Raw genomic sequence first — 23,708 nt, 5'->3', positions numbered from 1 at the left:
CTTTATTGATAATTAAATGTACTGGCATATATATATATATATATATATATATATATATATATATATATATGTTATCTTGCCATCTGAGCTTCATCATTTTTTGATCCAAATATACTGTCTAAAATATTTATCAGCTGTCGACCTCCTGTTAATTTATAACACATAATGTTTTGCATTGGTTACCAATAGGTTTCATCAGCAAAGCTATAGTTTACTGTTTTTTCAGTTTTTTCTATTTTACCTACTTTCGAGTAGTCATTGTCAACTACAATGTTAATTCCTGAAAGAAAAACCAGTTGCATAGTAAAAAGTGCTTTACTTATCCCTTCTTTTATGCACCAATATCACCAAATTTCTGCAGTGGTCACTCCCTTGATACTTTTAGGTTCAGCAATAGTGTTATTATTTCTTGCTAACAATTTCATGAAGGGTAGTTTGTTGATCAATTACTTATTTTCTTACACCCACATTTGAACCTTCATATGTTAGTTTATACCTCTCTCCATTCCTCTGTTTTTAAATGTACTGTTGTTTTTATTTACAGAATTTTCCTCTTGCTGTTGTTCCGTTTGGGACTGCTAGGGTTAATTAATTTATCATTAAGGGTATAAATGTCCTGTGTGCATCCCTATACTCTAGTCTATGAATAAGCGCCACTAGGGGGCGTGAAACGTGTTAGACTGTCTCTACTATGCCTGCCCTCTGTTTGGGAACCTCTCATGTTTTAATCGCACAATAAAAGGTATGTTTTACTTTTACTTAACCTGAGTGCCTGCATCCATTATTTTACCTATTATCAATTTATTGCTGTTCCATTTGGCCTAGTGACAGCTCTAAGAATCTTTTCATAGGTTCTCGGTGCCCTTCTATCTGTAATCGGAGACCAGGGTATTGCGGTGTTTCCTTATTTGGACGATATCTTGGTACTGGCTCAAATTTTTCATTTAGCATAATCTCACGCAAATCAACTTGTGTTGTTTCTTCAAAGACATGGTTAGAGGATCAATTTACCAAATGGTTTCTTGATTCCTCAGATAAAAGTAAAATTTTTTAGGTTTCCAGATAGACTCAGTATCCATAACTTTGTCTTTAACAGACAAGAGACATTTGAATTTGGTTTCAACCTGTCTAAACCTTCAGTCTCAATCATTCCCTTCAGTGGCTATGTGCATGGAAGTTTTAGGTCTCATGACTGCAGCATCGGACGCGATTCCCTTTGCTCGTTTTCATAAGAGACCTCTGCAGCTTTGCATGCTGAATCAATGGTGCAGGGATTATACTCGGATTATCACAATTGATATTCTTAAATCCCAGCACTCTACTCTCTCTGACTTGGTGGTTAGACCATCATCGGATTATTTAAGGGGCCTCTTTTGTTCGTCCTTCCTGGACTGTGATTTCAACAGATGCAAGTCTCACAGGTTAGGGAGCTGTCTGGGGTCAGAGGACAGCACAAGGAGTTTGGAATCCTCAAGAGGTGAGGTTACCAATCAATATTTTAGAACTCTGTGCTATTTTCAGGGCTCTTCAGGCTTGGCGTCTATTAAAGAGAGAATCATTCATTCGTTTTCAGACAGACAATATCACAGCTGTGGCATATGTCAATCATCAAGGTGGGACTCGCAGTCCTTTATCGATGAAAGAAATATCTTGGGCGGAATCAAACTCCTGTCTAATTTCTGCGATACATATCCCAGGTGTAGACAATTGGGATGCGGATTATCTCAGCCGTCAGTCTTTACATCCAGGGGAGTGGTTTCTCCATCCAGATGTATTTTGTCAGATTGTACAGATGTTGGATCTTATCGAAATAGATCTGATGGCTTCCCATATAAACAAAGAGCTTCCCAGGTACCTTTTCAGGTCCAGGGATCCTCAGGCGGAGATGGTGGATTTGTTAGCATTTCCTTGGTTTTACCAACCTGCTTACATTTTTCCGAATCTAGTTCTTCTTCCAAGGGTGATCTCCTAGATCATAATGGAACAATCACATTACTGGGGGGAAGGGAGTTTTTTTCCCCCAAGATAAAAAGTCTAAGGGTAAATCTAAAGCTTCTAATCGTTTTTGTTCCTTTCGTCAGAATAGAGAACAGAAAATAGATCTGATGGCTTCCCATCTAAACAAAGAGCTTCCCAGGTACCTTTCCAGGTCCAGGGATCCTCAGGTGGAGATGGTGGATATGTTAGCATTTCCTTGGTTATACCAACCTGCTTAGATTTTTCCACCTCTAGTTCTTCTTCCAAGGGTGATCTCCAAGATCATAATGGAACAATCACATGTGTTTCTGATAGCACCAGCATGGCCTCACAGATTTTAGTTTGCGGATCTTGTTCGGATGTCAAGTTGCCAACCTTGGCCACTTCCTTTAAGACCAGACCTGTCTCGAGCTGTTTTTCCATCAGGATCTCAAATCGCTAAATTTGAAGGTATGGAAATTGAACGCTTAGTCATAGAGGTTTCTCTTACTTTTTTACTCCTTATTTTTATCATCTCACTACTTGGTTATTCGTTAAACTGAATTGTGGGTGTGGTGGGAGGTGTATTTATAGGCATTTTGAGGTTTGGGAAACTTTGCCCTTCCTGGTAGGATTGTATATCCCATACGTCACTAGCTCATGGACTCTTGCCAATATGAAAGAAATGAATTTATCAGGTAAGTTCTTACATAAATTATGTTTTTCCATATTTCGCGGGATGGATGGTGTCTGTGGCAATAGATTTAGGGACCATAATATTCCCTGTCTTGGATTTTTTTTCTGACTCGGATATCAGAAAATCAAAGATTCTCTCTTACCTTCTTGAGTTAAAGGTTTAGCCCTTCATGGCTCCATGGATGGAGGTAATTGGTCCAATGGTCATCTCTATGGACATGTTTACCTTATTCGGTCCCATTGAGAGTTCTGCAGTTGTGCATGCTCTACAATGGAACAGGAATCATGCAGATCTACTCAGGGGTTAGATCTAGATCAGTCGACAAGAGATTCTCTTACGTGGTGGTTATCTCAGGAACATCTGTCTCAAGGCACATGTTTTCGGAGACTTTACTGGGAGATTCTGACCTCGGATGCCAACCTTCTGGGCTGGGGTGCCGTTTGCGACTTGTTAAAGGTGCAGGATCTTAGGACTCGGGTAGAGTCTGCTCTCCTCATTGACATCGGGAGTCAAGAGCTATTTTCAATGCTCTGATGGCTTGGCCTCATTTTTCCTTAGCCAGTTTTTCAGGTTCCAGTCGGAATTCTTAAGATCATCCAACAGGAGGAACTGGAGTTCCTGTGCCATGAAGAGGTGGCTCGGATTTATTAGTGGGTGAAAGCTCACAATTGCTGTCTCTCTGCCATTCTGTTGCCAGGAAGTGGACTACTGGAAAGCGGAATTTCTGAGCAGACGGACTTTTCTTCCCGGGGAGGGGGATCTCCCTTGGAGGTGTTCTCCAGCTTAGACCTCAAATTGAGGGTGCCGGCGTCTCGTCAGAAGACCAGACTTTCTAGGTAAGGTTCTAGTCCTAGAAGTCATCAGGGCGCTCTGATAAATGCTCTGGTGGTTCCTTGGGATTTCAGGCTAGCATAGCTGTTTTCCCCGTTTCCTGCTTTATACGAGTAATGACTCGTGAAAGGAAAGCAGAGAGCCCCTGGATCTGGTATGCAGTCTTGGTGAAGAAGTCTCCTCTCCAACACTGTAACTGCTTATAAGGGAGGACCTTCTCCAGGGTCTCTTCCTTCTTTATATCATTTCTGATGCTGACTGCTTGGAGATTGTACGTTTAGTGCTTTCTAAGCGTGTGGCCATGATTCAGTATCTCAATCCAATTTCTTGAAAGCGTTTCCATAAGATATGGCATAAATATCCTTATTGGTGTGAATCCAAGGGCTACTCTGGGAGTAAGGTCAGGATCTTAGGATTTTGTCTTTTCTCCAGGAAGGTCTGGAGAAGGGTTGTCAGTCAATATCCTGAGGGGTCTGATTTCTGCGTTATCTTTTTGCTACATTAGCTTCTGGCGGACGTGCCAGATGTGCATTCCTTTTGTCAGGCCTTGGTCAGAATCAGGCCTGTGTGTAAGTCTGTTGCTCCACTTTGGAGCCTTATCCTTGTTTTTAAAGTTTTGCAACAGGCTCCGTTTGAGCCGCTGCATTCCATAGATATTAAGTTTACTATCTTAGAAGGTTTTGTTTCTTACTGCTATCTCTTCTGCTCTGAAGTTTTCTAAACTTTCAGCTTTGCAGTGTGACTCTCCTTATCTCATACTTCTTCAGATAAGGCAGTTCTTCATACCAAGTTTGGTTTTCTTCCTAAGGTTGTTTCAGACAGAAATATTAATCAGGAAACTGTTGTTCCTTTTCTCTGTCCTAATCCCTCGTCTCATAAAGAATGTTTGTTGCACAACTTAGACATTGTGCAGGCTCTTAATTTATATCTGCAAGCTACGAAGGACTTTCATCAGTCTTCTGCATTGTTTGTTTGCTTTTCTGGAATATGTAAGGGTCAGAAAACTACTGTTACATCTCTTTCTCTCTGGTTGAGAAGTATTATTCGTTTGGCTTGAGACTGCTGGACAGCAGCCTCCAGAGAAGAATTACAGCTCATTGGTTCTTCAAGAATGAGACCTTGGTCTGTTTTACACTCTTTTTTTTCTAAAATTCTATAAATTTGATACTTTTGCCTCGGCAGAGTTTTTTGGGGAGAAAGGTTCTGCAAGCAGTGGTGCCTTCTGTTTAGGTTACCTGTCTTGTCCCTCCCTTATCATCTGTGTCCTCTAGCTTGGGTATTGATTCCCAACAGTAATTGCTGATCCGTGGACTCACTGTGTCTTAAAGTGAAGGTAAACTTTGATGAATGAAAGCCCGCTTTTTAAAAATACTATTAAAAACAGGGGCACTTTCATTCTTAAAGTTTAGAAAGCATCCGTTTTGATTAAAAAGTTATCTTTGTTCCTTCTCCACATGCAAATCCCTAATCTTGACTTCCCTACGGAAGCACTAACAATATACCTCTTCATCGCTACGAAGCAGGCTATAGCCAGAACTTGGAAAAAGAAAAACCACCATCTTTTACACAAGTCCTATCCATTGCCAGACATATTAGCTCAATGGAACAATATTCCTTCAGGGTTCTTGATAAAACTGACCTCCATATTAGAATTTGGCACCCATGGCTCACTCTTTTTCCAGACTAAGTTCTAACATCACGAAACTCTCCCAACTTGTAACCCTTCCCTCCCCCTCCCTTCCCTCCTTCCCTCCCTTCCCTCCTTCCCTCCCTCCCTGCCTCCCTCCCTCCCCCTCCCTACCTCTGGACTGATATACCTCTTGGATTCCGAATATATTTTAGAATTCAGAACTATATGTATACCCAACAACCATTCCAGATTACAAAGTGTGGATTATATGATTCAACTTCACACAAACCATAGATATAACCATTTAAATCTATACTAGTAATACTATTTATTATACAAAATTGAGACTTTCCACTCAATTACGAGTAAACACGCTTTTTGCTCTTACCCGCAAATATAAAATTATCTTTATGTTTACTAAAAGAGAATAATTCATGCTTTACAGTTTAAGATTTATCATCCATTCTTCTATGTGTATGCATACCATTGTAGACTTGTGATACTATGTTTGTAAGTATTTATTTGCTGATTGTCTCAATAAAAAAATATTTCTTTCATGTAATTAGCAAGAGTCCATGAGCTAGTGACGTATGGGATATACATTCCTACCAGGAGGGGCAAAGTTTCCCAAACCTTAAAATGCCTATAAATACACCCCTCACCACACCCACAATTCAGTTTTACAAACTTTGCCTCCGATGGAGGTGGTGAAGTAAGTTTGTGCTAGATTCTACGTTGATATGCGCTCCGCAGCAAGTTGGAGCCCGGTTTTCCTCTCAGCGTGCAGTGAATGTCAGAGGGATGTGAGGAGAGTATTGCCTATTTGAATGCAGTGATCTCCTTCTACGGGGTCTATTTCATAGGTTCTCTGTTATCGGTCGTAGAGATTCATCTCTTACCTCCCTTTTCAGATCGACGATATACTCTTATATATACCATTACCTCTGCTGATTCTCGTTTCAGTACTGGTTTGGCTTTCTACAAACATGTAGATGAGTGTCCTGGGGTAAGTAAATCTTATTTTCTGTGACACTCTAAGCTATGGTTGGGCACTTTGTTTATAAAGTTCTAAATATATGTATTCAAACATTTATTTGCCTTGACTCAGAATGTTCAACTTTCCTTATTTTTCAATCAGTTTCATATTTGGGATAATGCATTTGAATTAATCATTTTTTCTTACCTTTCAAAAATTTGACTCTTTTTTCCCTGTGGGCTGTTAGGCTCGCGGGGGCTGAAAATGCTTCATTTTATTGCGTCATTCTTGGCGCGGATTTTTTTGGCGCAAAAATTCTTTTCCGTTTCCGGCGTCATACGTGTCGCCGGAAGTTGCGTCATTCTTTTGACGTTATTTTGCGCCAAAAATGTTGGCGTTCCGGATGTGGCGTCATTTTTGGCGCCAAAAGCATTTAGGCGCCAAATAATGTGGGCGTCTTGTTTGGCGCTAAAAAAATATGGGCGTCGCTTTTGTCTCCACATTATTTAAGTCTCATTATTTATTGCTTCTGGTTGCTAGAAGCTTGTTCACTGGCATTTTTTTCCCATTCCTGAAACTGTCATTTAAGGATTTTGTTCAATTTTGCTTTATATGTTGTTTTTTCTATTACATATTGCAAGATGTTCCACGTTGCAACTGAGTCAGAAGATACTTTAGGAAAATCACTGCCGGGGCTGGAGCTACCAAGCTAAGTGTATCTGCTATAAATTTTTGGTATCTGTTTCTCCAGCTGTTGTTTGTATTGCATGTCATGACAAACTTATTAATGCAGATAAAATTTCCTTTAGTACTGTTATATTACCTGTTGCTGTTCCGTCAACATCTAAATTTCAGAGTGTTCCTGATAAACATAAGAGATTTTATTTTTTAAATCCATTTAGAAGGCTATGTCTGTTATTTCTCCTTCTAGTTTACATAAAAGTCCTTTAAAACTTCTCTTTTTTTCAGATGAATTTTTAAATGAACATCATCATTCTGATACTGTTAATGGTTCTTCTGGTTAAGAGGTTTCTGTCTCAGAGGTTGATGCTGATAAATCTTTGTATTTGTTCAAGATGGAATTTATTCGTTCTTTATTTTAAAGAAGTATTAATTGCTTTAGATATAGAGGATTCTGGTCCTCTTGATACTGAATCCAAACGTTTAAATAGGGTTTTTAAATCTCCTGTAGTTATTCCAGAAGTGTTTAATCTCCCTGATGTTTTTTCTGAAGTAATTTCCAGGGAATGGAATAATTTGGGTAATTCTTTTACTCCTTCTAAACGTTTAAGCAATTATATCCTGTGCCATCTGACAGATTAGAGTTTTTTGGGACAAAATCCCTAAGGTTTGGGGCTGTCTCTATTCCTGCTAAAATGTACTACTATTTCTACGGCAGATAGTACTAAATTTAAGGATCCTTTAGATAAGAAAATTGAATCATTTCTAAGAAAAGTTTACTTATGTTCAGGTAATCTTCTTAGACCTGCTATATTTTTACCGGATGTTGCTGCAGCTTCAACTTTTTGGTTAGAAGTTTTAGCACAACAAGTAACAGATCATAATTTTATAGCATTATTATTATTCTATAACATGCTAATAATTTTATTGGTGATACCATCTTTTGATATCATTAGTGTTGATGTCAGGTATATGTCTCTAGCTATTTTAGCTAGAAAAGCTTTATGGATTAAACTTGGAATGCTGATATGTCTTCTAAGTCAACTTTGTTTTCCCTTTCTGTCCAGGGTAATAATCATTTTTTCGTTCTTTTTTTCATAATAAGGAACAAAAGCCTGATCCTTCATCCTCAGGAGCGGTATCAATTCCGTTCTCAATCTCTGGTTTCAGAACATTGTTTCAGAAAGGTACAGAATTGGCTTCAAGTTAAGGCCTCCTGCTAAGAGATTTTTTTCTTTCCCGTGTCCCAGTTAACACAGCAAGGCTCAGCATTTCTGAAATGTGTTTCAGATCTAGAGTTGGCTGTAATTATGCCAGTTCCAGTTCTGGAACAGGGACTAGGGTTTTATTTTATCTCTTCATTGTACCAAAGAAGGTCAATTCCTTCAGACCAGTTCCGGATCTATCAATATTGAATCGTTATGTAAGGATACCAACATTCAAGATGGTTACTGTAGGACTATTCTGCCTTTTGTTTAGTAAGGGCATTATATGTCTACAATAGATTTACAGGATGTGTATCTGCATATTCCGATTCGTCCAGATCATTTTTAGTGTCTGAGATTCTCTTTTTAGACAAGCATTACCAGTTTTGTGGCTCTACCGTTTGGCCTAGCCTCCGTTCCAAGAATTTTTTTCAAAGATTCTCGGTGCCCTTCTTTCTGTATTCAGAGAACGGGGTTTTGGTATTTCCTTATTTGGACGATTATCTTGGTATTTGCTCAGTCTTCTCATTCGAAGAATCTCATGCAAATCGATTTGTGTTGTTTCTTCAAGATCATGGTTGGAGGATCAATTTACCAAAAAGTTCATTGATTCCTCAGTCAAGGGTAACCTTTCTGGGTTTCCAGATAGATTCAGTGTCCATGACTCTGTCTTTAACAGACAAAAGACGTCTAAAATTGATTTCAGCTTGTCGAAACCTTCAGTCACAATCATTCCCTTCGGTAACCTTATGCATGGAAATTCTAGGTCTTATGACTGCTGCATCGGACGCGATCCCCTTTGCTCGTTTTCACATGCGACCTCTTCAGCTCTGTATGCTGAATCAATGGTGCAAGGATTACACAAAGATATCTCAATTTATATCTTTAAAAACCGATTGTTCGACACTCTCTAACGTGGTGGACAGATCACCATTGTTTAATTTAGGGGGCTTCTTTTTGTGCTTCCGACCTGGACTGTAATTTCAACAGATACAAGTCTCACAGGTTGGGGAGCTGTGTGGGGATCTCTGACGGCACAAGGAGTTTGGGAATCTCAGGAGGTGAGATTACCGATCAATATTTTGGAACGTGCAATTTTCAGAGCTCTTCAGTTTTGGCCTCTTCTGTAGAGAGAATCGTTCATTTGTTTTCAGACAGACAATGTCACAACTGTGGCATACATCAATCATCAAGGAGGGACTCACAGTCCTCTGGCTATGAAAGAAGTATCTCGAATTTTTTTGGTTTGGGCGGAATCCAGCTCCTGTCTAATCTCTGCGGTTTATATCCCAGGTGTAGACAATTGGGAAGCGGATTATCTCAGCCGCCAAATGTTCCATCCGGGCGAATGGTCTCTTCACCCAGAGGTATTTCTTCAGATTGTTCAAATGTGGGAACTTCCAGAAATAGATCTGATGGCGTCTCATCTAAACAAGAAACTTCCCAGATATCTGTCCAGATCCCGGGATCCTCAGGCGGAGGCAGTGGATGCATTTTCACTTCCTTGGAAGTATCATCCTGCCTATATTTTTCCGCCTCTAGTTCTTCTTCCAAGAGTAATCTCCAAGATACTGAAGGAATGCTCGTTTGTTCTGCTGGTAGCTCCGGCATGGCCTCACAGGTTTGGTATGCGGATCTTGTCCGGATGGCCTCTTGCCAACCATGGACTCTTCCGTTAGACCAGACTTTCTGTCGCAAGGTCCTTTTTTTTCCATCAGGATCTGAAATCCTTAAATTTATAGGTATGGAGATTGAACGCTTGATTCTTGGTCAAAGAGATTTCTCTGACTCTGTGATTAATACTATGTTACAGGCTCGTAAATCTGTATCTAGAGAGATATATTATAGAGTCTGGAAGACTTATATTTTTTGGTGTCTTTCTCATCATTTTTCTTGGCATTCTTTTAGAATGCCGAGAATTTTTTTCAGTTTCTTCAGGATGGTTTAGATAAGGGTTTGTCTGCAAGTTCCTTGAAAGGACAAATCTCTGCTCTTTCTGTTCTTTTTCACAGAAAGATTGCTATTCTTCCTGATATTCATTGTTTTGTACAAGCTTTGGTTCGTATAAAACCTGTCATTAAGTCAATTTCTCCTCCTTGGAGTTTGATTTTGGTTCTGGGAGCTCTTCAAGCTCCTCCCTTTGAACCTATGCATTCATTGGTCATTAAATTACTTTCTTGGGAAGTTTTGTTCCTTTTGGCCATCTCTTCTGCCAGAAGAGTTTCTGAATTATCTGCTCTTTTCTTGTGAGTCTCCTTTTCTGATTTTTCATCAGGATAAGGCGGTGTTGCGAACTTCTTTTGAATTTTTACCTACAGTTGTGATTTCCAACAACATTAGTAGAGAAATTGTGGTTCCTTCATTATGTCCTAATCTTAAGAATTCTAAGGAGAAAGCATTGCATTCTTTGCATGTTGTTAGAGCTTTGAAATATTATGTTGAAGCTACTAAGTCTTTCCGAGAGACTTCTAGTCTATTTGTTATCTTTTCCGGTTCTAGAAAAGGCCAGAAAGCTTCTGCCATTTCTTTGGCATCTTGGTTGAAATCTTTAATTCATCTTGCCTATGTTGAGTCGGGTAAAACTCCGCCTCAGAGGATTACAGCTCATTCTACCAGGTCAGTTTCTACTTCCTGGGCGTTTAGGAATGAAGCTTCGGTTGATCAGATTTGCAACGCAGCAACTTGGTCCTCTTTGCATACTTTTTCAATTCTACCTTTTTGATGTATTTTCTTCTTCTGAAGCAATTTTTGGTAGAAAAGTACTTCAGGCAGCGGTTTCAGTCTGAATCTTCTGCTTATGTTTTTTTATTAAACTTTATTTTGGGTGTGGATTATTTTCAGCAGGAATTGGCTGTCTTTATTTTATCCCTCCCTCTCTAGTGACTCTTGTGTGGAAAGATCCACATCTTGGGTAATCATTATCCCATACGTCACTAGCTCATGGACTCTTGCTAATTACATGAAAGAAAACATAATTTATGTAAGAACTTACCTGATAAATTCATTTCTTTCATATTAGCAAGAGTCCATGAGGCCCACCCTTTTTGTGGTGGTTATGATTTTTTTGTATAAAGCACAATTATTCCAATTCCTTATTTTTTATGCTTTCACACTTTTTTATCACCCCACTTCTTGGCTATTCGTTAAACTGAATTGTGGGTGTGGTGAGGGGTGTATTTATAGGCATTTTAAGGTTTGGGAAACTTTGCCCCTCCTGGTAGGAATGTATATCCCATACGTCACTTGCTCATGGACTCTTGCTAATATGAAAGAAATGAATTTATCAGGTAAGTTCTTACATAAATTATGTTATTTAAAAAAAAAAAAAAGTTACCTTTTGTTCTTTTCACAGCCAGAGCAGCTTCCGCCACCCGGAGATCCTCTCTTCACATGTCATCAACGACTAATCCGGCTTCTTCCAATCACTACCTCCCCCCAGGGGAGTCATTGCCTGAGGCCATGCTGTGATTGGAGGAAGCCGGATTATTCATTGATGATGTGTGAAGAGAGGATCTCCTGGTGGGGGAAGCTGCTCTGGCTGTGAGAAGAAAAAAGGTAAGTTTTTAATCAAAACGGCTGCTTTCTAAACTTTGATGAATGAAAGTGCCCCTGTTTTTAATAGTATTTTTTAAAAAAACGGGCTTTCATTCATAAAAGTTGACCTTCACTTTAGAAAGAAAACTAAATTTATGCTTACCTGATAAATGTATTTATTTCTTGACACGATGAGTCCACGGCCTTCCCTGTTTTCAGACAGGTTTGTTTATATAAACCTCAGACACCTCTGCACCTTGTGTTATTTCCTTTCTCTTCTTTTCCTTCGGTTGAAGGGAAGTGATACTTCACAGCTTTGCTGTGGTGCTCTTTGCCTCCTTCTTCTGGCCAGGGGTGATATTCCCACCAGTAATTGCTGATCCGTGGACTCACTGTGTCAATAAATAAATAAATTAATCAGGTAAGCATAAATTTTGTTTCTTTTACAAAGATATGACGAGTCCACGGATTTCATCCTTACTTGTGGGATATTAACCTCCTGCTAACAGGAAGTGGCAAAGAGCACCACAGCAGAGCTGTATATATAGCCCCTCCCCTTCCCCTCCACCCTCAGTCATTCTCTTTGCCTGTGTTATACTAGGAAGACATGGTAAAGTAGTTTTTTTTATTTTAAATGGTACCGGTGCATACTATTTTCCTCAGGGGGATATGGAAGAAGATTTCTGTCCTGAGGTTTGATGATCTTAGCATTTGTAACTAAGATCCACGCTGGTTCCCACAAGACTTTTGAAGGTAACCATGAGACATCTTCAGTGTGGAGACCGGTTTCATGCTACATGCAGCATTAAGGTATGTGCAGCCTTTTTTTCTGAGGAGACTTGGTGTATCAGAACTGGCTGGCATTATTTCCCTGTATGGGAATGGGGGTAAGCAGTAAAACCTATTTTAATAAGAGGGGTGTTACTGGAGTCCCTATTTTATATTTATCATTAGTTGATATTTGGGCATTATGTGACATGGGAGACAATATAAAAAACGATGTTTTATGTTTTTTATTTTTGGCACTTAAAACTTATTGTTTTTATGCTTGAGGGTTATATTGTGTGTGTATTTTTACTTTAGTGCAAAACTGCATTTCTCTTGTAAGATGTATCGAGTCCACGGATTCATCCTTACTTGTGGGATATTCTCCTTCCCTACAGGAAGTGGCAAAGAGAGCACCCACAGCAGAGCTGTCTATATAGCTCCTCCCTTAGCTCCACCCCCCCAGTCATTCTCTTTGCCTACTCTAAGTACTAGGAAGGGCAGAGCGAGTGTGGTGACAAAAATTTTAGTTTTTTACTTCTCAAGCAAAAGTTTGTTATTTTAAATGGTACCGGTGTGTACTATTTACGCTCTGGCAGAAAAGGGATGAAGATTTCTGCAAGGAGGATGATGATCTTAGCATTTTGTAACTAAGATCCACTGCTGTTCTCACAAGGGCTGAAGAGTACAGGAAAACTTTAGGGGAACGGTTTGCAGGTTAAACTGCATATGAGGTATGTTCAGTCTATATTTTTCTTGACAGACTGTGTTAATTCTAGAAAAGGCTGGCAATATCCCCATGAGGGAAGGGTAAGCTGTATTCAAACACTTGGATAGGAATTTCAGCTTGCATGAAGGGCTCATTAGTTACTGGTGACACTGTTGTTTTAGGTTTTTTTTTAACCCACATGGTTAATTAAGAGACACTCTGGTATGCCTCAAAACTTTGAGTGAGGTGGGAGGGGCCTATTTTCATGCCTCAGTTGCAAAGTTTCTTTTTCTCAGAGACATCTAACTGCTTCTCCAGAGGTTCCTGCTGTGTTTGAGGGCTGTAAAAGAAGTTTTTTCCCCCACAAATCATTCTGAAGGGCAGGTAGGCGCCACAGCAGAGCTGTGGCAAGGTGCTGAAAGTCTTTTTTACCGGTTTTGACGTTTTTTCAATCCGGTTTTGTCATTAAGGGGTTATTTGTTTATTTGCATGGCTGTGCAAAGTTACTAAGGCTATATGATACTACTGTAAAAATTTCGTTAAGTTTACTGCTTTTTTACACTGTTTTGCAGAATTTGTGCAGCTTTTTTTCTCTTAAAGGCACAGTACCGTTTTATTTCTAAGTGTTATTTACTTTGATTACAGTGTTTTCCAAGCTTGCTTGTTACATTACTAGCCTGTTTAACATGTCTGACACAAAGGAAAATCCTTGTTCAATATGTTTGGAAGCCATTGTGGAACCCCCTCTCAGAATGTGTCCCAATTGTACTGATATGTCTATAAACTATAATTAACGTATATTAGCACTTAAAAATAGAGCAATAGATGATTCTCAGTCAGAAGTAAATGAGGGTTCGCCATCTAGCTCTCCCCAAGTGTCACAACCAGTAACGCCCGCACAAGTGACGCCAAGTACCTCTAGTGCGTCAAATTCATTTACTTTACAAGACATGGCCACAGTTATGAATACAACCCTCACAGAGGTAATACGTAGTGACACTTAACAGCTCTGCTGGGGTGTTCTTTGCCTACTCCTACTAGCCAGGAGTTGAATTCCCACTAGTAATTAGAATGGATTTGTGGCCTCTCCATGCCAAGGAAAGAAAAGACTTTATTAGGTAAGCATACATTTTGTTTTTCTCATTTATCTGTAAGTATTTTACAGTCTCTGGGAAGAAGGTATTTTAAAGGCAGAATTAGGGAATGTGGTGATATCATTATATTATCTTTCTCCATTCTTCTCCACTGTCTTCCAGATAATTTGGTAATCTGTGACTGATATTGTTGATTCTTTATAACAGTGTCTTTACTCCATATAATATCCTCAATGGATTATTATTCTCCTATAGCTGCTTCCAGTTTAGGCCAGATCAAGTCCACCCCTCTTCTACCAATCTGGGAAATCTGGACCAACCTAGCTGCATTATAGTAGTCTAAAAGATGTGGGGACACCCACTCCCCCCAACTGCTTATGGCGTGTCAAAGTCTGGAAGGGTATGCAAGCATGTTTATTACTTCTAAGAAAACTATGCATCGATGATTGTACTATCTCTAAATCTTTTCTAGCTATATTAATAGGTAAGACTCAAAACAAGTACACAATTCTTGTGAGAATGTTCATTTTTAAAGCCGTTAGTCTACCATACCAGGAGAAAATTGTACTTCTGCCATCTACCCAAGTCTTCTTTAATAGATCTAAATAATGGGACATAGTTTGCTTTGTAGAGCTGAGAGGAGTGTGAAGTTAATTTAACCCCTAGTTATGTTATAGAATGTTTGGTCCATCTAAGTTCAACATTTGCATCAATATGTTTAATGGTGTGTCTAGGTAATGCTATGGGTAGGGCTTCACACTTATCCAAATTGATTTTGTAACCTGAAACAGTGGAAAATTGGTGAATAATATTGTGTACGTTGAGTAAAGTAATTAGGGGTTTAGATAACAACTGCACCTCACCGATGAGGCTCATAGAGGCTGAAACATAAGTCTGGGGTTTGTTGTTTTCTCTTGTTCAAAGGAGATTTGTCCAGATCAGATTGATATGCTACAGAAATTTCTCATTTGTAAAAGGCATAGTGTGCTAAAAAAGATGGTACCCTGGGAGTAAGGAGGGAGTAAGCAAGGACGTTTTTTTAAAGCTTCTGTTATGAGCGCAGTTGAGTGTGGCGGGCCACAGAGCCTGACACTCTGTGAGAATTCCCAAAACAATAAAGTTCTGGGACAAAAAGCAAAATCCCAGGAGTTTGGGACTGTTGGCAACTATGCACTTTACTTTGCGAATAGCACTCTGCTCTCTTCCTCCAGCATACAGAATAACTCACTTACTTAAAATTGTATGTGGTTGCTTTCTCTCTATCTTCCCTGTACTGGCTCTTACTGCAGCACAGTGTCTGCTGCTCCTCCTCCCTGTACTTCACTGTGCAAATATTACTTCCCTCTCTTCTTGCAGCATACAGAATAGCTCATTTACGCATTCTGAATTTGCTGTGGTAGCTCTCTCTCTCTGTGTTGGACTGGCTCTTCACACAGGGCATCTTGTGGCTGCTATGCTTCTCTCTGAACTTCACTAGACAAATAGCGTGCTTGGAGGTCATGTGACCACACACAGGCAACAAAGAAAAAGAACTCACAAATCTCACAAACAGACTGTATTTTTAGAAATCAATTTTTTTCTGTACCAATATCACAAACGCTAATAATTATACACATTTTCACCCAATGTAAGGTAATAAGTTCTAAACAAGATATATAAAAATAGTGGGAAAGAGGAGAGAGGCGCCAAGAACATAAAACAGTATCGTTGATCTAGCAGGATGGAAAATCCCCACACATTAAGAGAGACCCCCGTGGTGACGGATACTCACAAGCGGAGCGGCACAGATGGCGTGCCTCTACAAACAGATCGGGACCGCTCTGAGTCGCCCGACAGACATGCCTCGGCTGCTCTACGTCATCCAAGGTACTCCAATCAGAATCAACAGTTCAGTGTGGATTGGAACAGCAAATTACCGCTGTAAGTATGGAGCAGGATTCAGCGTATCCGTCACCATGGGGGTCTCTCTTAATGTGTGAGGATTTTCCATCATGCTAGATCAACGATACTGTTTTATGTTCTTGGCGCCTCTCTCCTCTTTCCCACTACAGCTCTGAATCCATTCGGATTATCATTGGGAGTGCTGCCAGCAAGTTTGATCTCACATCAACATTTGACGTCCTAACACTAGCGCACCCTCCGAGGACTTGTTAATCCTTTTTTCCACATATATAAAAATACCACATTTCAAACCTATTTGTGCAACTGTTTTGCCACACCCCAGACTCTAATGTTAAAATTTTTAATTCACACCCCTGTTTTTTCAATCTCAAATATTTCAAAAAGTACTTAAAGGGACAGTCTAGTCCAAAAAAAACTTTCATGATTCAGATAGGGCATGCAATTTTAAATAATTTTCCAATTTACTTTTATCACCAATTTTTCTTTGTACTCTTGGTATTCTTAGTTGAAAGCTTAACCTAGGAGGTTCATATGCTAATTTCTTATACCTTGAAGGCCGTCTCTTAAGAATTCATTTTAACAGGTTTTTCACCACTAGAGGGTGTTAGTTCATGTTTTTCATATAGATAACACTGTGCTCATGCACGTGAAGATACCTGGGAGCCATCACTGATTGGCTAAATTGCAAGTCTGTCAAAAGAACTGAAATAAAGGGGCGGTTTGCAGAGGCTTATATACAAGATAATCAGAGAGGTAAAAAATAAATAAATATAACTGTGTTATGCAAAACTGGGGAATGGGTAAAAAAGGGATTATACATAGTAACATAGTAGATAAGGTTGAAAAAAGACTGTAGTCCATCGAGTTCAACCTATACAAATCTAAAATACTTTCAAAAAGCTCCAGTTAAGCTTACATAACCTCATTAAAATGTGACCCATTTAATACTAGCAATCATATCCATTAATTTTGTTTATATACAGACATTTATCCAGACTATTTTTAAATGTATCTATGGTATTGGCATTCACTACCTCCTTTGGTAATGAGTTCCACAATTTTATTGCTCCTACAGTGAAAAACGTTTCCGTTGCAGGAGATTAAATCTCCTTTCCTCCAACCTTAAATTATGACCTCTTGTCAGAAACAATTTTCTTGGAATAAACAGAGCTTCTGCCATCTCTGTATATGGGCCTTGAATATATTTATATAAAGTAATCATGTCACCTCTCAAGCGCATTTTTTCTAAAGAAAACAGACCCAGTTTGGCTAGCCTCTCCTCATAGGTTAATTTCTCCAATCCCCTTATTAGCTTTGTGGCCCTTCTCTGAACTTTTTCTAGTTCTGCAATATCTTTTTTAGCAATTGGTCCCCAGAACTGCACTCCATACTCAAAGTGCGGTCTTACCAGGGCTTTATATTATGACAGAATTATGCTTTCCTCCCTTGAATCAATGCCTCTTTTAATACATGCTAGTATCTTGTTAGCCTTTGAAGCCGCTGCCCTACATTGTGCACCCATCTTTAGCTTGTTATCTATTACTACTACCAAATCCCTTTCCTCCTGTGTTTGGCTAAGTCTTGTCCCATTTAAAAAATACGTAGCCTGCTTATTTTTACTTCCAAAATGTAGAACCTTGCATTTTTCCGTATTAAATCTCATTTTCCATTCACTTGCCCATAGTTCTAATTTTAGCAAACCCCTTTGTAAAGAGAGTTCGTCCTGCTCTGACCTAATGACCTTACTTAACTTAGTATCATCTGCAAAAATAGAGATGTCGCTATTTAATTCTTGCTCCAAGTCATTTATAAAAATATTAAAAAGAACAGGGCCCAATACTGATCCCTGGGGGACGCCACTGATTACCTTTGTCCAATCTGAGTATGATCCATTTACTACTACTCGTTGCTCCCTATCTTTTATCCAGTTATTTATCCATGAGCTAACATTTTCAGCTATTCCCAGTCCCTTAATTTTGTGCATTAATCTCTCATGTGGCACTGTATCAAATGCCTTTGCAAAATCTAAGTATATCACATCAACTGATTCCCCTTTATCTATATTTTTACTTACTTCCTCGTAGAATCTAATTAGATTAGTTTGACATGATCTATTTCTCCTAAAGCCATGCTGATTAGAACTCATAATCTTGTTTACACGAATATGCTCATCAATATAATCCCTTCAAATATCTTCCCCATTATTGATGTCAGACTAACTGGTCTATAGCTTCCTGGATCATCCCTGCTTCCCTTTTTGAAGAGTGGCACCACATCAGCTTTACGCCAATCCTGGGGTACCATGCCTGAGGATAATGAGTCTTGAAAAATTAAGAGTAAAGGTTTGTCTATAACAGTGCTAAGTTCCCTTAACACCCTTGGGTGTATTCCATCTGGGCCTGGAGTTTTATTTACCTTAATATTTTCCTTTTTTTCCTGATATCCTCTAAACAAAACCCAGCTCGTGGTATGGACTGGCATGTTCTATTCTGTTCCAAAGTATCATTCAATGGTTCCTCTCTTGTGTATACTGAAGAAGAAAACTGATTTAGTACCTCAGCCTTCTCCCTGTCATTATTTATCATGCTACCCTCCACGCATTTTAATGTACCTATATTATCCTTCTTAGATTTTTTGCTATTTTAAAACATTATCAATTTTGGTATAGACTGCCCCTTTAATCAAATTGACTTCCAGTTTTGTAGTGCCAAATTTCAGCCAGATATACCATTCCAAGCCAAATAAATGGAATCTGAAAAATAACATTTATAATGGAAAGCCCTGAAGAACATAAACTATAGCATGTGCATCTTTTTCATGATGGTTTAAAGGGACAATCAATCAAAATTAAATTTTCATTATTTAGATAGTGCATGCCATTTTAAACAACTTTCCAATTTACTTCCTTTTTTTAATTTAAACTTTTTGAGCATGTACAAGTGTAAGTGTGTATGCATTTGTGAATGGCTGATGGCTGTCACATGGTACGTGTATGCATTTGTGATTGGCTGATGGCTGTCACATGGTACAGGGGGAGTGGAAAAAGACATAACTTTTAAAATTGTGAGAAAAAAAAATCTACTACTCATTTAAAGTTCAGACTAAGTGCTATTGCATTGTCTTGTTATCTTGCATTTGTTGATTATGCAAATCTACTGTGTTGACTGGTCCTTTAAGTTGATGATTCTTTTTTTCATGTATTCATGTATTTTTATGCACCTTACTTAGTAGAATATTAATATCTATGCTCAAGTTTATGAATGGTATCTTACAGATTTCTGTTTTTTTTGTTTTTTTTTTGTTTAGCTGGCTTAGGAGAATTCAGGATACGGGACTTAAATGATGAAATCAACAAGCTTATCAGAGAAAAGGGACACTGGGAGGTGCGAATCAAGGAGCTAGGGGGACCAGATTATGGTGTAAGTAAAAAAAACAAAAAAAAAAACAACTCACTTAAGCTCAGGTTGATTGTTGATTTCAAGATGTTACCAGAAAGTATATTGCATCATCACTATATTTTTAGAAAACAAAACACTGTGGAAGGAGGAAAGTATTGTTTGTCAGGTTAATTTTGATGGCAGTATCACATGTTGCATGTTACCCATTTGCGAAATCATGTGAAAGTAATGCAGCATATCTATGAAAATATAACTGGATAATATCACATGGACAGCTTTGTAAAATGTAAGATATTTTATCTGAAACTTTTTTTAGCTAAGCAGAGGAAGTGCTCTTCGAGAAGTTATCCTTCAGTTATTCTTTTTACAGTCATCTGCACTGTGAACAAAACAGCTAACTCACATAATCAGTGCTGAGTTCACAATTTGCTTAACGTTGATCATGTGGGATTTCACCATAATCCTAATCTTGCTTAATATCTTCACTCATTTTGATGTAAATCTAAGACCTGATATGGAAATCCCAGTGTATCGAATAACGTAAATCTACTTTGATATTGTTTGCAAGTGGCAACCAAGACTTCCTGTATCTGGGCAGCAGGCATCTTCCTTCATATCGTATGGAAGCAATGATCGTGCTCCCTTACCATATGAAGTCAGATTGCCCATCGTGACAGACAGTCATGATAATCTGCTGGTGCCAGTGGTAGGTGTCAGGGGGAAGGCAGGTAGACTTCCAGGAAGGGGGTGAGAGGGAGGGGTGGGAGATGTCATGGAGAGTCCACAATTCCATTCATAACTGTTGGGTATATTGTATCATCACTATTGGATTCAATACCCAAGCCATAGAGGACACAAAATGGACAGGGAGGGAGAACTAAAGGCGCGGGGATCCAAACTGAAGGCACCACCGCTTGAAGCACTTTTCTCCCAAAGGAAGCCTCAGCTGATGCAAAAACATCAAACTTGTAATATTTAGTAAAAGTATGCAAAGAAGACCAAGTAGCCGCCTTACAGATTTGTTCCATGGATGCTTTGTTCTTAAAAGCCCAAGAAGAAGACTCAGCATTGGTAAAGTGAATGAAGAGCCCACTCTTCTGGATGGAACTTCTGTCTGCTCAGATAGTCTGCTTTCCAATTATCTACTCACGGTATATAAATGGCCGAAATGTAACAGTTGTGGAACTCTGCCCACTGAAGGATGCGAGAGACTTCCTTCATAGCTAGGGAACTCTTTGTCCCTCCCTGATGATTGATATAAGCCACAGATGCTATGTTGTCTGATAGAAATCTGATAAACCAGAGAGAACACAGTTGAGGCCACGCTACCAGAGCATTGTAGATTGCTCTTAACTCCAGAATGTTTATGGGAAGGACGGATTTCTCCAGCAACCAGGATCCCTGAGCTTTTAAGGGACCCCAAACTGCTCCCCAGCCCAGGAGGCTGGCATCTGTAGTCACAATCTCCCACAATGGTCTCATAAAGCACATGCCTTGGGTCAAATGATCCTGACAGAGCCACCAAGAGAGAGATTCTCTCTTGTGGTTGTCCAGGACTATCCGCTGAGGTAGATCTGAATGATCGCCGTGCCATTGTCTGAGCATAGATAGTTTAAGGGGTCTCAGATGAAAGCTAGAAAAATGAATAATGTCCATGGTGGCCACCATGAGACCAATTACTTCAAAGAAAGGAAGGGAGAGACAGGCACGAAGGGAGAGACAGGCAGAAAGAAGTTTGGATCATTTTAAATACATTAGGAAGATCTTCATGGAAACCGAATCTATGATTGTCCCCAATAAAACAAACCCTGGTATTGGGAACCAGAGAACTCTTGTCCAGATTTATCTTCCACACGTGGGTGCAAAAAAGAGACAGCAGAGAGTCCGTGTGAGATCTTGCTAAATGAAAAGATGGAGCCTGAACCAAGATATCGTCCAGGTACGGAGCCACAGCGATTTCACTAAAATAGCTCCCAGCACCTTTGTAAAGATCCTGGGAGCTGTAACCAGACCAAAAGGGAGGGCTACAAACTGGATGTGTTTGTCTAGAAAGGCAAACTACAGAAATTGAAAACGGTCCTTGTAAATGTACATGAAGGTATGTGTCATTCAGGTCTATAGTGGTCATGAACTGACCCTCGTGGACCAACGGAAGAATGGATCTGATAGTCTCCATCTTGAAGGACGGCACCTTGAGAAATTTGTTGAGACACTTTAGATCCAGAATGGTACGGAAAGTTCCCTCCTCCTTGGGAATGACGAAAAGGTTTGAATAGAACCTTAAGCCCCGTTCTGCATTAAGAGACCGGAACGATCACTCCCAGGGTAGAAAGATACTTTACACAACTTAAGAAGCCTCTCTCTTTACAGGGTTTGAAGAGAGTCTTGATAGGAGGAATCTGTCTCTTGGAGGGCAAGACTTGAACCCTATTCTGTACCCCTGGGAGAACATGTCCACCACCCAAGGGTCCGGAACGTCACAAATCCAAGCATCCTGAAAGACTGATAGTCTACCCCCTACGTGATCCGGTCCCGGATTGGGGGCTGCCCCTTCATGCTGGCTTATTGTTAGAAGAGGACTTCTTGGACTGCTTGTTCTTTTTCCAAGGCAGAGAAGGCTTCCAGGAACTATTGGGAAGATTTCTGTCCCTTGTTACAAAAAGAACAAAAATTATCATACTGATGACCCTTGGATCTAGCCTTCTTATCCTGAGAAAGAAAGGCACCATTTCATCCAGTCACCATGGAAATAATTGAATAGAGACCAGCTCAGAATAAAGACTTTCCCTTAAAGGGTATGGAAAGAAGTCTAGACTTGGAAACCATATCCACAGACCAGGACTTTAGCCATAAGACAGAACTGCGAAAACGAGGATTTTGCACTCAGGTGAACAACCTGCATATTAGCATAACAAATAAATTGGCTATCTTAAAATCCTTAATCCGATCCTGAAATTCCTCCAAAGGAGTCTCTTCCAAAATCAATTCAGATAAGGAGTCATACCAGTAAGTGGCGGCTCCAGCAGCCGCTGCAATGCTAGCAGCCGGTTGCCAGAGAAGACCAAGCTGATGAAATATTCTCTGTAGGTACCCCTCCAATTTTCTATCCATGGGGTCTCTAAAGGAGGTACTATCCTCCAAAGGGATAGTAGTTCTCTTAGTCATGGTGGAGATAGCACAATCCACCTTAGGAATTGTACTCCATAACTCCAGTTAGATTCAGAAACTGTAAACATTCTTTTAAAATTATGGGACAGGGAGAACGGAATCCCCGGCTTCTCCCACTCCTTGGAGATGATGTCTGACATATGCACCGGAACTGGAAAGACCTCCAGTGTCTTGGGTTTGACATCATAAACTCTGACCAGCTTTGGTATTTAAGCAGCCTTAGATGGCTTTGACTTCTGAACATCCAAAGTAGCTAACACCTCCTTGAGTAGCAAGCAAAGGTGTTCAAGTTTGAATCTAAAATTAACATCCTCAAATTCTACTGGGCTGTCTGCAGCAGAGTCGGAGTCTGATATCACACCTTCAGAGGCTACTATTGTCATCCTCAGAGATCTGAGACAAACTGACCAACGCAGCTTACTGAAGCTGCGTTGGTCAGTTTGTCTCAGATCTCTGAGGATGACATAATTTAAAAGAATGTTTCTCATACTGATGAGAAGAGATTCCATTGCCAGAGGAAACATGTTTAACCTTTCTCTTCCTCTTACCAGTAATAGGTAAGAAGCTAAGCTCAGCAGACACAGCTGATTAAAGCTATGCTGCAAAGTCTCCAGGTAAAAAAAATTCCCCCAGGGGGGCGTGACCAAGCCACAGCCATGAGAAGACGCAGAATAGTGTAGCTCTGAATCTAACCTGCAGAAACTGTTAGCTAGAAGACGCAGAATAGTGTAGCTCTGAATCTAACCTGCAGAAACTGTTAGCTTTTGGGCTAATATCTCAAGCTCTTTACATAATAGCCATCCCATCTAAACTCCACAAAGAAGCAATCCTGATCCTGGATCTACTAAAATTATCATAATTAGCTTAACCTGGAGGGTTAATTTATTGAATTTAAATTGGAGCGTTGTGGCCCATATCACAATACCATCTACCCCCCCCCCCTCTTCCGGTGTGTGGGCTATCCGGGAGAGCGTACTTTCTTCTTGATATTATTACAGGGTTTAATACCATCTAGAGCTCAGTTACCCATGGAGGAGGATCTTGCCCCACAGATATGGGCTCTACTGAACGGCCTAGATCATCGAATGGACAGCAACTTCATGGACCTCACAGACATCATTAGAATGACCGGAGATGGGGAGCATGGACACTCGACTAAGAT

At 39.7% G+C, this 23,708-nt stretch overlaps 1 protein-coding gene across 2 annotated transcripts in view; it reads left to right on the top strand.

Moving 5' to 3' along the window:
• ISY1 (ISY1 splicing factor homolog) overlaps nucleotides 1-23,708 on the top strand; it is a 743,196-nt gene that overhangs the window by 242,000 nt on the left and 477,488 nt on the right. For both annotated transcript variants that reach the window (XM_053721042.1, XM_053721043.1), the window contains exon 6: nucleotides 19,287-19,399. In XM_053721042.1, coding sequence (XP_053577017.1) covers nucleotides 19,287-19,399 — 113 coding nt within the window. The remainder of the gene's footprint in view (nucleotides 1-19,286; nucleotides 19,400-23,708) is intronic.

The sequence above is a fragment of the Bombina bombina genome, chromosome 7 (assembly GCF_027579735.1).
Source record: "Bombina bombina isolate aBomBom1 chromosome 7, aBomBom1.pri, whole genome shotgun sequence".
NCBI lineage: Eukaryota > Metazoa > Chordata > Amphibia > Anura > Bombinatoridae > Bombina > Bombina bombina.
The sequence above is the reverse complement of the archived record's forward strand: the minus strand, read 5'-3'. Positions and strand labels throughout refer to the sequence as shown.